The sequence below is a fragment of the Panthera leo genome, chromosome E2 (genome assembly GCF_018350215.1).
Source record: "Panthera leo isolate Ple1 chromosome E2, P.leo_Ple1_pat1.1, whole genome shotgun sequence".
NCBI classification, from domain to species: Eukaryota; Metazoa; Chordata; class Mammalia; order Carnivora; family Felidae; genus Panthera; species Panthera leo.
The window spans coordinates 47,033,740-47,049,165 of record NC_056693.1 but is presented as its reverse complement, the minus strand read 5'-3'; the positions used below and the strand labels follow the sequence as shown (position 1 = coordinate 47,049,165).

Sequence of the window (15,426 nt, the reverse complement as noted above, 5' to 3'; positions counted from 1 at the left end):
ACAGGTTTTTTCTATACTGCAGTTACATGGAATTCTAATTTTACTTACACCTGACTTTCACATCCAATGTATAAAGTGAGATAAACTTCCATTTGATTTTTTTTTTTTTTTTTTAATTTTTTTTCAACGTTTTTTATTTATTTTTGGGACAGAGAGAGACAGAGCATGAACGGGGGAGGGGCAGAGAGAGAGGGAGACACAGAATCGGAAACAGGCTCCAGGCTCCGAGCCATCAGCCCAGAGCCTGACGCGGGGCTCGAACTCACGGACCGCGAGATCGTGACCTGGCTGAAGTCGGACGCTTAACCGACTGCGCCACCCAGGCGCCCCAAACTTCCATTTGATTTTAAGTTCTCTAGATGTTCGGGCTTATTCCTAACTTAAATGAATCATATGAGAGTTCAACCTCTGCTAAAGAAAAAAAAAAAAAAAAGAACATAAAGAGTTAAATTGCGAAGCCCTGAGACAGGAAACGTGAAGAGAAATTTAAGAAAAAAGTCGCACTCGAATTCCTATGCCACTGAGAATTCCTACCACTCTGCCTGCCACTTCTGGTGAAGGTTTGTTGTTGTTGTTGTTATTGTTGTTTTTCCATCTTGTTCCACCTACTCAAGACACTATGCAAAGCTTTTGGAATCAAAGTCATGACTGTCACCTGCATGTACGTTTGATCCTTCCTCCAAGCCCGCACAAAGGTGAGCATATAGAATCCTAAAAGGCTGGCTAGCAATGACACCCCAGCAGGGTTGCTGGTCACACGAAGGAGCAGCTTGATAGTGTCTTCAATGCTCACCATCCGGGGCACAATGAAGAAGTCGCTGCCAAAGTAGGTCAGGCGGTTACAGTGACCTCAGGCAGTTACTGTGTCCTCAAAACTGTACTCTGTGGCCCAACCTGCAATTAGAATCAAGACATTGATTCTAACTGAACAGAGTGCTAAGGAAGGGACAAACATAAAACACAAACACATGCAATTTAGGGAGGGAAAACAATGTCCGGGCCGTGCATTTACCACTGGGGGTAAAATAGTGTATGTGGATAGCAATCTGGAAACCTCTAGCAAACCTGGAGAAGCACAAATTCTCTGAATCCTACCATTCCAGGTCTGAACCCACATCTTTGGGGAACTCTGCACATGTGCACAAGGAGACATGAGAAAGGTTTCTGTCAGCATTGTTCATAACTAAAAGATTGGATGGGGCACCTGGGTGGCTCAGTCGGTTAAGCGTCCCACTTCGGCTCAGGTCGTGATCTTGTGGTCCGTGAGTTCGAGCCCCGCGTCGGGCTCTGTGCTGACAGCTCAGAGCCTGGAGCCTGTTTCAGATTCTGTGTCTCCCTCTCTCTGACCCTCCCCCGTTCATGCTGTCTTAAAAATAAATAAACGTTAAAAAAAAAAAAGATTGGAAACAACCTATATATATGTCCAGTAACAGCAGAACATACAAACAAGCAAGTAGAGGACTCCTACTGCGTGCTGATGGGAGTAATCTACAGCAGTTAACACGAATGAGGTAGAGGGGCTTCTGGGGGGCTCAGTCAGTTGAGCGTCTGACTCTTGATTTCAGCTCAGGTCATGATCTCATGATTCACGGGTTTGAGCCCCAGTCAGCTTCTGCACTGACAGCATGGAGCCTGCTTGAGATTCTCTCTCTCTGCCCCCCTCCCCCACTCATGCTCTCTCTGTCAAAAATAAAAAATAAATAAATAAAATAAAGGGACAACTTCCCCTTTAAGAAAAAAGAAATTGTCAGAGCTAGATATAGCAACGTGGATAAATGCTGAGTGAAAAAAACAAATTAAAGGAGGATACGGTATAGATGATGCCATTTACAAAGAGACCAAAAGCATGCAAAACCACACTCTCGTATCTATGTTTGTCAGTCTCCCTCCCTGGAATGTAAGCTCAGGAAGACACTGTCTTGTCCATCACTGTATCTCTAGTTCCTAGATATGGGCCTGGTGCGTAGAAGATGCCCGGTAAATATGTGCTGAAGGAATCAGTACAAATGCTGAGTTCAGGACAGTGGTCGCCTTTTGGTAAGTGGGAGAAAACAAGACTGGACGCGGATACATAGAGGGCTTTGATTATTCCAGAGTGTTTTATTATTATAAAAAAATCTGAACTATACAGAGCAAAATACCAACTTTGTGATAAAGCCAGAGTATTTTATGTTTTTATTATATTATTCCCTATAACTTCCTTATAACTTCCACATGTTGTAACATTTCTTCACAAAAAAGTATCTTCAGGGACACCTGGGTGGTTCAGTCAGTTAAGGGTCCGACTCTTGGTTTCAACTCAGGTCATGATCTCGAGGTGTGTGGGTTTGAGCCCAGAGTCGGGCTCTGTGCTGACAGCATGGAGCCTGTTGGCGATTCTCTCTCTTCTCTCTCTCCCCCTCCCCCACTTGTGCTCGCACGTGTTCTCTCTCTCAAAATAAACTTTAAAAAATATGTATTTTTAAAAATGTTACTAGGCAATCAAATGAAAATCACCAATTCCACATTCGATTGTGCAGATAAAAAGCTTCAAATATTGTCAGTATGACTGGCTGCTTTCCAAGGCACAAGGTTAAGTTCTGGGTGCCGGGTCTATCTCTCACCCTCTGTCATCCTGCTCTCGGCAGCTCTCTTCCCTGCACGGGGTCCCAGCGTTGTGCAGGGGGCTTGTTAGAAAGGCCACTCAGGTCTTGCCCCGATTTATTTCACCAGAAACTGCAACCTAAGGGGCTCCCAGGTAGAGGATTTGCTCCAGAGGCTCTGCTCCAGCTCTTCCGAAATCCCTGCCGAGGCCACGAATGGCGCAGCTGCCTTCCACAGCATCCTCTTTTCCTCTCTTCACATGTGAATGACCCTCTCTCAGCTCTTAACCAACAGCCTCATTATTTCCAGAACTTTACACCACAGTCTTGGTGCAACTGAACCAGGACTTAAATCAGATGGGATCACACAGAATCACCCGTGCGAAAATGCAGGGCGCCATTTTAAAGTGAGCAGACCCCTGGAACGAGGTGACAATGAGAAAAGTCCCCACCTCGCCTGGAATGTACAAGAATCTGCCAGCTTATTTTTACAAAAGCTCTCTTTAATTAAGCAGGAAATTTGTTTACTTTTACCCGCAACATATTTAACACTTGCAGAATTTAACAGTGTCCACCTACTGCTTTTTTAAAAAAATTGTTTTAAAGTTTATTTATTTTGAGAGAGAGAGAGAGAGAGAGTGTGAGCATGCACAGCTGGGGAGGAGCGGAGAGAAGGAGAGGCAGAATCCCCAGCAGGAGCTGTGCCATCAGTGCAGAGCCCAATGCAGGGCTCGAACTCACATACTGGGAGATCATGACCTGAACTGACATCAAGAGTCAGACACTTAACTGACTGAGCCATACAGACCCCCCTACGTACTGCTTCTTTTATCTAGAACTGTCAGATTCACCCTGGACTGAATATTTGAGAAGGAAATAACAAATATAAAGTGTAAGCCTGCTCCGAAGAGACACACTTTCCTGGCCCGCTACATGCAATCTTCTTTTTTGCCAGGCCGATTTCTCTCCCTCCTGATGCTTTTTCTTTCTGGGCCCCTCGAATGAGGTAACAGATGCTCTGCATTTCATGCCAGCTGGGGCAGAAGAGAAAGAGAAGTGGTGTGGCTTCTTACTTGGCACGCTATGGTCTCCCACGTGCTGTTGTGGCTGTCCCAGAAATGACAGCGAGTGACCGCAGTTGTCGCCAAGAGCAGGGTGGGTGTGCGCTGCGCACTCTCCTGGCTTTTATTCAGCACAGCTGTTGTGTAGTAGGTGCTGCTCCCATACTGCAGACTCTCTGGAGCCAGCACCCCTGTACATTCCTCATCTGAGAACAAAGAACAGGGCTTACTTGCATTTCCATTGGGACAAAATTACTATCAGAACGCTCCTTCTGAAGGATCTATTGTTATTATTATCATTATTTTACAAGTGGGGAAAGGATTAAGCTTAGAATTACAAGACTTTCAAGAAAATGACCAGTTGAACAACCTGGGGTTCTGAGTTTCTCCCATTCCAATAAAAAGCTGTGTTCTTTTGACAGATGAAGATTTAGGTCTAATGAGTCAGAATATATGATGAGTTTTAGAAAAATGAATGAATTACACACCCAAACGAGTAGCTACAAGACGGAGCTAAAAGAAGAAGCCTAAGAACGAAGCAAGGATGGGAAGAGTGTGGTTCCAGGAAAGAGCCCTGATTCGAGGCCCAGCTCTGTCACTAGATGGCTGTTAAGGGCTAAGGCAAGTCACACCATCTCCTTAATGTTCTCATCTTTCCGACAAAGTCTCCGGACCAGAGGATGTCTAAGATCCCCAAGGGACATGATATTGCCACGACTGGCAAGGAAAATGGAGCGCATGTTCTGAGTCGGAAAGAGCTTGCCTGTAACACAGACAGAACTTTATACCCGGGAGCCCAGGATGAAAGGTGCTGCCTCAGGTACTGTGTCTAAGAGCAGGAATCACCTAAAAAGTGATCATTCGTGTTAGCGAGGCCTACAAAACAGCCAGAAGCTTGTTCAACATGAGAAGACTGTAATGAGAGGGGATTATAACATGCTTTATATTTTATAACATGGTTATTGCCACTCCTCCACACATTTTTTAAATGCAAACAGTAGCTCTTTATTAAGACTCTTCAGTATTACAATAAATTGATTTTTAATGTTTATTCTTGAGAGAGAGAGAGAGAGAGAGAGAGAGCATGAGTGGGGGAGAGGCAGAGAGAGAGAGGGGGAGGGAGACACAGAATCCGAAGCAGGCTACTGGCTCCAAGTTGTCAGCACAGAGCTCGATGCAGGGCTCGAACTCACAAAATGCAAGATCATGACCTGAGCTGAAGTCGGATGCCTAGGTGCCCCAGTACGACATTTAAAGTTGATATCCAGTGAATATGTTTTTTGGTCAAGTACATCTAAGGCACTATTTATGTATCTCAGAAATTCTTAACTTTTTATATATGTCTCAAATTCTTCACTTTTCTAAGCCACAGTGTAGTCATTTTGATATTAAACCAAGATTTACTGAGGTATCTCTGGCCTTACCCAAATCTAAGATTAGAAATAAAATTGGAAATATATGTGTATGTGCTGGAATTTTACTTCTCAACATTATGCAAAGTTTCAACCATATGGAAAGTTGACCCATTTAATCACTGACCCATTTAATGTTAATTCTAGAATTAACATTTTACAAAATTTGCTTTATCACATATATATCTGGATCCATTCCACAATCCATCTTTTAAAAAAAAAAATGTGTTTCATGGTCATATATATTCCCACATGTGATAAAATTACATGGAATAAACAAACATACAGGAGTACAGGTAAAACTGATGAAATCCAAGTAAGGTCAATGCATTGTATCAATGTCATTTTCTGGTTAGGATATAGTGGTATAGTTATGCAAGATGCCAGCATGAGGGGAAACTGGGTAAAAGGTATGAGCTCTCTCTTTTATTTTTCACAATTGCATGAGAATCTACAGTTATCTCAAAATAAAAAGTTGAAGAAAAAGAAGAAAAAAATGCATTTCAAAGTAAGTTTCTGATTGGGGTTTTACCTTTTTGCCATACCTGATTCTTTGGAAGAGTGATGTTCAGGTTGAAGTGAGTGTGGTTAGGCTGATACTGGAACCCCAGGTAGAGCGTCATTAAAAGGGGACTTTCAGGTTCTATGCACACGATCAGGGATTTCTCCAGGGAAGTGATGCTCACTGTCATAATAAAATGGTCTGAGCTCATGTTGATGCTGGTGGGATAGATTTCCACGCTAACATTTCTCCACAGCATGATCTAGAATGAGACAGTTAACCAATCTTCAAGATGGTTCATCTGTTGATGCCTTTCAGTCTCCTTTCTAGTGATAATGGAATGTAACTTCCTAGGTATTCCTCCATGAATATCTGTAGGGATTAAGGGAGAGTATATAATCTCAGACCTAAAACACCTCCTAAAGGTAAGGTAGTTCTTGTAAAACTTCCCAAGTGAAGATGTGAATAATAAAATAATGGCACTGCCATGAATCTAAAATGGCTTCCTTCTATCCTATTCTCCAAGAATTCCTGTTCCTTTCTATTTCATTCCTTTATAATGAAGTCATACCTCAATATCTTCCACTAAATCATGGACTTGGAAAAATTTATGATTAGAGCTTAGCAACACACTTTCGATACTTCCAACAATGTTCTTGTCATCAAAATCCCTGAAGGAACTGAAGCTAGTCCTATTACCTAGAGACAAGAAAATTTGTTTCATCAGTTGCTGAAATCTATTACCTAACACCCCAAAAGGTAATAATGTATCAGATATCAGAGATTAAAGTAAATGTTGGGATTTTCCCCTTGCTAATATCTCAACTGAAATAATATTTCTCATTATAACATCATACAAGGAAGAATTAAAGATGAGTCATTTACTTGTGACCCTCGGAATTATTATTTTTTAACATTTTTATACCTGGAGGATTCATTATTACTAGGAAGGAAGTATTCTGCTCTCCAGGATAAGACAGCAATCTTGCTCTTGTTTGTTAGGTAAAAGCCTAAAGAAATACACTATATACTGATATGGATAAGTTGGTATAACAAGTCAATACTTATTCAGATATTCCTAGCTTCATATATAAATAGTGAAGAGTTGAGATCAATTCAAACCATAACACAGAAACTCAGTTAAATCCAGAAGTCTGTTTAATGCTTCCAACCTCTACAGTGGCTCATTTTTTTTTAAGGTTCACTTACTTATTTTTGAGAGAGAGAGTACAAGAGCAAGCACACACATGCACATGAGCAAGGGAGGCGCAGAGGGAGAGGGAAACAGAGAACCCTAAGCAGGCTCTGTGCTGTTAGTGCAAAGCCCAATGCGGGGCTTGATCTCATGAACCGTGAGATCATGACCTGAGCTGAAACCAAGAGTCAGACACTTAACAGAGCCACCCAGGCACTCCTCCATTTTTAAGTGGCCTCCATTCCTGCCATTGTAAAACAGAAATCCATGACACCCAGCCTTCTCGTTTGGTCTGGCCAGCTTACGTATCATGGTGCATCCAAACGCCTGTAGCCATCAATCCCAACTCCATTTGGGTCAGAATCAATTTGACACTCACTTGAACATTAAATCCTGGTTGTCTGTTCAAGAGCTCTTCCAAAGCTGAAGCCCTTGAAAAGCCTAACCTCACAGGTGCTGGGGACCCTAGAGTATAGGAGCTCAGGGGCCAGGTTGACATGTTTTGGCTAATGAAGGAGAAATTAAATGGAAATCAACTTCTGTGTGTTTTCTAAAGATCAGAAACCTAAAATGAACCACTCTCCCCCTCCTCCTCTGTTACCTGCTCAGCATCAGAGAAGCAATGATAGAGGTCAAAGTCACTAAAGACTCAGAAAACTGGCTCTGCTGTAGAAATGTTTCTTTGATCTTCCCAAGGGCCAGCAAGGCCATTTCCAGCATATTTTCTACCTGCATTGAGAAGGAAATACCATGTGACCTGTGTGGCCTTTGTGGATAATGGTTTTGGAGGGGTTGGAAGGAGGACAAAGACCTGGACAGTGACATATTGAAAGATGACATTCTTTTTTTTTTTTTTTTTTAAACGTTTATTTATTATTGAGAGACAGAGAGAGACAGAGCATGAGCATGGGAGGGGTAGAGAGATGGGGAGATACAGAATCTGAAGCAGGCTCCAGGCTCTGAGCTGTCAGCACAGAGCCCAACGTGGGGCCCGAACTCACAAACCGTGAGATCATGACCTGAGCCGAAGTTGGACGCTTAACCGACTGAGCCACCCAGGCGCCCCTGACGATGACATTCTTTGCAAAGGACCCAAAGAAAGTATTTGTAGTCTGGCTAAAGACTCGCCATCCTTTGTATCAACTAACAGGGCCATCCAAGAAAATATTTCTTTGTCCCATGATATAAGCTTCTCTAGACCTACTTAAATTTTTTTTTTTTTAATTTATTTTTAGTAATCTCTCCACCCAGCATGGGGCTGGCACTCACGTCCTGGAGATCAAGAGTTGCATGCTCCACCGACTATGCCAGCCAGGCACCCCTGCCTGTGACCTACTTATGAGAGGTTTTCACAAACAGTTTTATTACAATGAAATTCACAATACAAATCACCCAGTTAGAGTATACAAGTCAATGTTTTTTTAGTATATTCATAGTGCAACCATCACCATGATCTAATTTTAGATCATTTTCATCTCCCTAAAATAAACCCAGTACCCAAGTACCCAGCAGCCAGCTGTCACTGTCCATTCCCCTGTCCCTATACCTCCCCCCCCCCCCCCCCCCCCCCAGCCCTAGACAACCACCAATCTACATTCTGCATCTAGAGATTTGTCTCTTGTGGACATTTCATAAAATAGAATCACAATACGTGGTCTTTTGTGCCTGGCTTCTTTCACTTGGTGTAATGTTTTCAAGGTTCACCCATGTTGTACTGCTTCATTCTCTTTTGTTGCTAATGTAACAAATATAACACATTTTACTTATCCATTCGTTGGATCATGGACATTTGGGTTGTTTCCACTTTTTGGCCGTTTGACTGTTTGAATCATGCTGCTACAAACACGACCGTGCAAGTTTTAGTGTGGACATATGTGAGCCTATTCCAAGGAGTGGGATTGCTAGGCCACATGGGAAGTTCCTTTTTTAACCTTTTGGGCAACTGTCAAACTGTTTCCCAAAGTGGCCGTATCATTTCACAATCGAATAATGTACGAGGGCTTGAATTCGTCTGCCTCCTTGCCAACACTTGTTACTGTCTGTATTTCTGGGTACAAAGTGGCATTTTATTGTGGTGTGATTTGCATTTACATAGACCGATGATGGTGAACATCTCCTCAAATGAATACAGAAATGCAAATCAACACGAAAATGCAAGTTTAATTTACTGAGTGTCTACTATATGCCAAACACCATACTGAGCTCTTGTCACTGGATTATAGCACTAGGGAAGTTTAGCGCACAGATGAGACAGTGAGGAAGACCCAGAGCAGGCCTAACAGTGGTCTCTTCAGTGGTGTCGCTTGGCAGGAGACTCTTTAGAGATCTAGGAAGAGGCCGTGTGATACCTGGATCTGCCAAGATTTAAAAAGTTTCTAAACCGAGTTCGACATCAACATGTACTGTACCTACCTGCTCAATGGCATGCTTAGACCTCTGTGGACTTGCTCCAGCAGCTTCCATCACAGTGTCGAGGGACTCGGAGAGGCAGGCAGTTGGGGGTTTTTGAAACCCAGACTGCTTTGCTCTGAAATGTGCTCTCTGGTGACTTCTCACTCAGGTAAACATGAGGACTGATGACACTAACCTGGGAGATTTTGGAAGCAAACACACAGCCCCGAGCTGTTTCTGACTGTTTTAAATTTACTTCTGTTCTTCTTATAAGGAGTTCAATTTCTTTATGCATTTCAATGCATTTTTAAAAATATTTATTTATTTTGAGAGAGAGAGAGGGGTGGGGATAGGGACAGAGAGAGAGAGTGAGAGAATCCCAAGCAGGCTCTGAGCCATCAGCATGGAGCCTGATGTGGGGCTCCATCTAATGAACCCCGAGATCATGACCTGAGCCGAAATCAAGTGTCACATGCTTAACCCACTGAGACACCCAGGTGCCCCTCAAACGCTTTTTTATAAAATGCAATATTACAGGAGTGTGTGGCTGAACATGGAGCCTGCTTAGGATTCTTTCTCTCCCTCTGCCCCTCTCCCATCCCTGCACTCTCTCTCTAATAAAAAAAAAAAAAAAAAAAGAAGAAAAAGGAAAAGGGAAAAAAAAATTCATAAAAAACCCCAGTATTACAACTTGGCAGCCAAAGAAAATATATTACATCTTACCTATAGGAAGGATTTTTATTTTATGTTATTCTTTTTAAAAATTAAAAAAAAGCTTTTAAATGTTTATTCATTTTTTTGAGAGAGAGACAGAGTGCAAGCAGGGGAGGGGCAGGGAGAGAGAGGGAGACACAGAATCCAAAGCAGGCTCCAGGCTCTGAGCTGTCAGCACAGAGCCTGATGTGGGGCTCAAACTCATAGACCATGAGATCACAACCTGAGCCGAGGTCAGAGGCCCAACTAACTGAGCCACCCAGGTGCCCCTAAAAGTTTTTAAAAATATATTTATTTTTGAGAGACAGAACATACAATTGTACACACACACACACACACACACACACACACACACACACAGAGTGGGACAGAAGATCTGAAGCAGGCTCCATGCCCTGACAGCAGAGAGCCCAATGTGGGGCTTGAACTCACAAGCCATGAGATCATGACCTGAGCTGAAGTTGGACGCTTAACCAGGCACCTCTGTATTTCAGGTTATTCTAAGGAACTCAGAGAACCCTCCTGGAGTGGTAAGTAGATCAAATACCTAATTAACAAAACTAAGCTAAAAACAGGCAAAGAGCAGTATTGGCTTAAACACCAAGTAAATGATCCTTTGAAACTCAAAAAAGCACTCAAGATAGACTTAAAATAGAGATCAAGAGAAGTTCTGAATGAAACTGAAAACCCCAATTCTCCTTTCTGGAGGCTGTTCTTATGCAAAACAAGTGAGAAGGTTAAGCAAATGGACAGAATATCCACTGCGAGTCCTACTATTTTTGTTTTGAAATGTTATTTTTGTTTTCAAAGTTACATTTACTAAAGGCTTCTGCATTTAAAAAAAGAAATAATAAAGTTATAAAAAACATGGGCACAAAATATTTGCAACATCTGTAACAAAAGGTCAACATCAACAATAAATAAAGCTCTCTTACAGACAAGTAAGTAAAATGACAACCCATTGTGGGGGAAATGGACAAAGGACATGAAGAAGCCACTGAGAGGAGAAATACACATGGTCAATCAATATATAAGATGACGTTCGGCCTCCTTTGTAATCAGTAAAATGTTCCTTCCTTTTCTTTCTTTTCTTGCCTTTGAAATTAGAAGTGTGGGGCAACAGTTGGTGGGGATATAAAACAGTGTCCTTTAAGAGACAATTTTGTCATCCACTGAAAATTTAAAAGCCCCTCAATTCTATTTCTGGCATTCTATTCCACAGAAACACGTGCGTAAGTACTTAGTGATGTAGGTACATGGAGGCTCGTGGATATGCTATTTGTGAGAGGAGACAAACAAAAAAATGTCCAAATGCACATTAAGAATAATTGGTTCACTTATGTGTACTGACACGAAAAGATATCCATGACACAGCATTAGACAAAAAAAAACAAGGGGCTGGGGCTCATGGGTGGCTCAGCTGGGTGAGCCTCCAACTTAGGCTCCAGTCATGATCTTGTGGTTCATGAGTTTGAGACCAGCATTGAGCTCTCTGTTGTCAGTGCAGAGCCTGCTTCAGATCCCCCATCCCCCTGTTTCTACCCCTCTCCTGCTCTCTCTCAAAACTAAATAAACATTAGAAATATTTTTAAAAAGGGGGGAGCTAAAAAATGTGTATACTTTAATGCCATTTTTGTTACAATAACAAACCTGTTTACACATAGAAAAAATCTGGCAGGCTATGTAGAGCAAATTAATAATAATCTGATAATATGGGAATGCAAGCTGGTGCAGCCACTCTGGAAAACAGTATGGACGTTCCTCAAAAAACTAAAAATAGAACTACCCTACGACCCAGCAACTGCACTACTAGGCATTTATCCACGGGATACAGGTGTATCGAAGGGACACATGCACTCCCATGTTTATAGCAGCACTATCCACAATAGCCAAAGTATGGAAAGAGCCCAAATGTCCATCCATGGATGAATAGATAAAGAAGATGTGGTATATATACACACAATGGAGTATTATTCGGCAATCAAAAAGAATGAAATCTTGCCATTTGCAACTACGTGGATGGAACTGGAGGGTATTATGCTAAGTGAAATTAGTCAGAGAAAGACAAAAATCATATGACTTCACTCATGTGAGGACTTTAAGAGACAAAACAGATGAACATAAGGGAAGGGAAACAAAAATAATATAAAAACAGGGAGGGGCACAAAACAGAAGAGACTCATAAATATGGAGAACAAACTGAGGGTTCCTGGAGGGGGTGTGGGAAGGGGGATGGGCTAAATGGGTAAGAGGCACTAAGGAATCTACTCCTGAAATCATTGTTGCACCAAAGGCTAACTAATTTGGATGTAAATTAAAAAAAAAAAAAATCTGATAATAGTGATTACATCCTGAGAATGGGATTAGCAAGAAGGATAAAGACAGTGAGGGCTATTGCTTTATAAGTTTATATGCTTTAATTCAGATTTTTAAATAACAAGCATGTATTATTGCCGTAATTAAAAATAAACCAGCCCAAATAAACCAGCACAGATTGTATATATATGCTTATCGCAGATATCTGAAAATACAGGACATGGAAAAGAAAAAAATGAAAATTCTCATGAATCTCATTCCCTTAATTTATTTATGTGTAGGGAGTAGAGACAGGCATGAATAATTACTGGGAATAACTTGGCAAATGTGGAGGGAACAAATGTAAACATTGCGGGGGCACTGATGGCCCATGTCTGTTTCGAAGCTGAACTGCTCTATCTCGGGCAAGGAGTGGATCTATTTCTGTCTCCCATTATGTCTAACAAATGTATCAGAAAGACAGTAACTTGATAAATGATCAAAAGAAAATAAACACAGCATATCTGAAAAGGTCATTACTGATCAATTTATCCGCAATCTTCAGACTTAAAGGTAAATATACCCTGACTGAATGTTAAATTGGGTCTCTACAAAATGGTTCACAAGGCTAAATTCTGCACAGGGCACAATCTCTAGATTACGTATTTTCTACTTTATACACATTTTGTCTGTTTCACTTCCCCCTTTCTCATATCTCGTTTCCTCCCGATCACCCTCTTGCTTACTTGAGCTGACTTAGAAAATTCTGGCATAAAGGCCGTCAGTTTCTGGAGCACCTCACAAGCTCTCCGTAGTTTGCTGTGACTTTGCAAACCATGAATCACTTCGTTCAAACTCCCTGCTGGCTCACCTGCGACCTGTTGAGAATGAAGGATTTTGTCAACATTATCTCTAGAAAATGGCTGCACTTTAGTAGTTTCAGACCTTGTTTGAATAAGAATTGACCTCCAGTAACATTACAAGCTCAATGAATCACAGGCTCCCCCTAACAGTTACTACTTTCAGAAGCTTTTCTGCAAATGCATAGAATGTTCACCTCTTCCATGCAATAGAGGAAAGAGATACCTAGGTCTTACAATGATAAATACAGGGACAGATGGGTCTGGGAATAAGATCTGTAAGAGAAATTTAAATCTCATGGCCGTGATCAAAAGTGGGGGATACATGGAAATCAAAACAATGAAAACGAACTTTTCTATTCAGAAGTATGCTTTCCTCAGGTTTCCCGCTGGTTCCTGTCTCTCAATTCAAGAGTTCATGTTCAAGAGGGAAGCACAGGTGCTTGAAATTCCACATGGCAGGAGGTGGGAGGCAGAAATTCTGAGAAAACAAACCCAGAACTCTGGACATGGTCTTAAAACTTTTAAGAGGCCACTGCTTTTGAACTGGAAGTCCTGACTGAGATGATCTATTCACACCAACTACTTGACGCAATTTCTAGAGAACAGCCCACTGCAGCTTAATTCAGTCATGTATTCAGTTAAGTCTTTTTTAAAAAAATGTTTAGAGAGTGAGAGCATGAGCGGGGGAGGGGCAGAGAGTAAGAGGGAGACACAGAATCCAAAGCAGGGTCCAGGCTCCAAGCTGTCAGCACAGAGCCCAACATGGGGCTTGAACTCATGAACCATGAGATCATTCATGAACTAAGCCAAAGTCTGCCATTTAACTGACTGAGCCACCCAAGCACCCCTCAATAAGTCATAATTAAGGGCCTACTGGGTGCTGCTAGGCTCAGGAGTCAGAGCAGTTAAAGTCAGTTATGATCTGGCCCTTGTGGGCCATGCAAGTGAATAGGGGTATTCCTAATTCGTAGGGTTTATAGGGGGTTGGAGCAGTTACAGAATGATCTTAGAATTGAGGACCACCCAGTTTTGGTATTATACTTTGGGACCAAGGTGTAAATGAGCAGGAATAAAGGTACGAGTGAGACCCAGCTGCCATGCAACTTCACGTTTTCCAATGAAGGTCAAGGTCTTATCGAATGCCATTCTACTTGCAGCCAGGAAGGACACCAAGGGCACCTTATATGATGTTTTAGAGCAGTGTGAACCTGGGCTGAGCCATGGTGGATCTCACCATTCATTTCACCTTTCTTCATTAGCTCTTAATAAGGCTTTACAGTTGTCCTCATATAAGTTTTGCCCATCTTTCGTTACATTTCCTCTTAGGTACTTGCTATTCTTTTTTTTTTTTTTTTTTTTTTAAATCTTATTTTCTAACTACTGCTGATGTGTAGAAGTACAATCAGCTTTTGTCTATTGATCTGGTATTCTCTGAATATTTCCAATAATTTATCTGTACGCCCTTTTGGGTATGCTATACTTCAGACTTCTCTTTATTTAAGGGAAACAAAACCCTCTCTGTTGAAGCCACTGTAGATCAGTTTTTCTGCCAGGAGAGCACAATGCTAACCGCAACAATAGTGAATGTGTAGTTTCAATTGCCACTGAAAGCAGATCCAGCATAAACAGGATTACCTTTTAGTAAGGAAATGTCAGGTGGCATGTATGTAGGGCTTGTGTTTAAAAAAAAACAAAAAAGAGAGAGAGAGAAGAAGGATGATTTTCTTCACTCAACATTATCAAAGTGGCTTTGTCTTTTTTTTTTTTTTTTTTTTTTTTTAAGTTTGTGGGGAAAAAGGGAACTAAAAGAAAAGGAGCACTGAGGTGGTGAGTAGGAATAACAGTCCGGAAGGGTGTGCCATGGCTGGAAAATTGTGGCAGGTGGACAAAGCGTCCCCCCCATCTGAAGCACCAAAAATAATCGTATTGAATAAAAATAAGACATTAAATACTGAAGTGGGTATAAAACCCACTGTGGACTTGTTTAGTGCTTGCTTTTGATCGGGACACGTGCTTATGCATCAGCATAAGGTAGAGTTCTCTACTCTCTTAGGTAGAGTTCTGCTCGGATGTAATGGGTGAACTAGGCCTGTTCCTCACATGGCTGTTCCTGCAACATCACAAAATAGAATAGGAATGTTTTTACAGTGCCACAAAGGTACCCAGGGTGACCTCAGTTTTCCGTATTTACCTGATCAGATGCCTCATGAAACGATGTTTTTTTTTTTTAATTTTTTTTTTTAACGTTTATTTATTTTTGAGACAGAGCATGAACGGGGGAGGGGCAGAGAGAGAGAGGGAGACACAGAATCAGAAGCAGGCTCCAAGCTCCAAGCCATCAGCCCAGAGCCCGATGCGGGGCTCAAACTCACGGACCGTGAGATCGTGACCTGAGCCGATGTTGGATGCTT

At 41.8% G+C, this 15,426-nt stretch overlaps 1 protein-coding gene across 1 annotated transcript in view; it reads right to left on the bottom strand.

Annotated features, from left to right (window-relative positions):
• PKD1L3 (polycystin 1 like 3, transient receptor potential channel interacting) overlaps nt 1–15,426 on the bottom strand; it is a 79,048-nt gene that overhangs the window by 48,665 nt on the left and 14,957 nt on the right. The window contains 8 exon segments of the mRNA XM_042917916.1: nt 656–853; nt 856–894; nt 3,656–3,849; nt 5,588–5,819; nt 6,129–6,249; nt 7,058–7,258; nt 7,354–7,481; nt 12,899–13,030. Coding sequence (XP_042773850.1) covers nt 656–853; nt 856–894; nt 3,656–3,849; nt 5,588–5,819; nt 6,129–6,249; nt 7,058–7,258; nt 7,354–7,481; nt 12,899–13,030 — 1,245 coding nt within the window.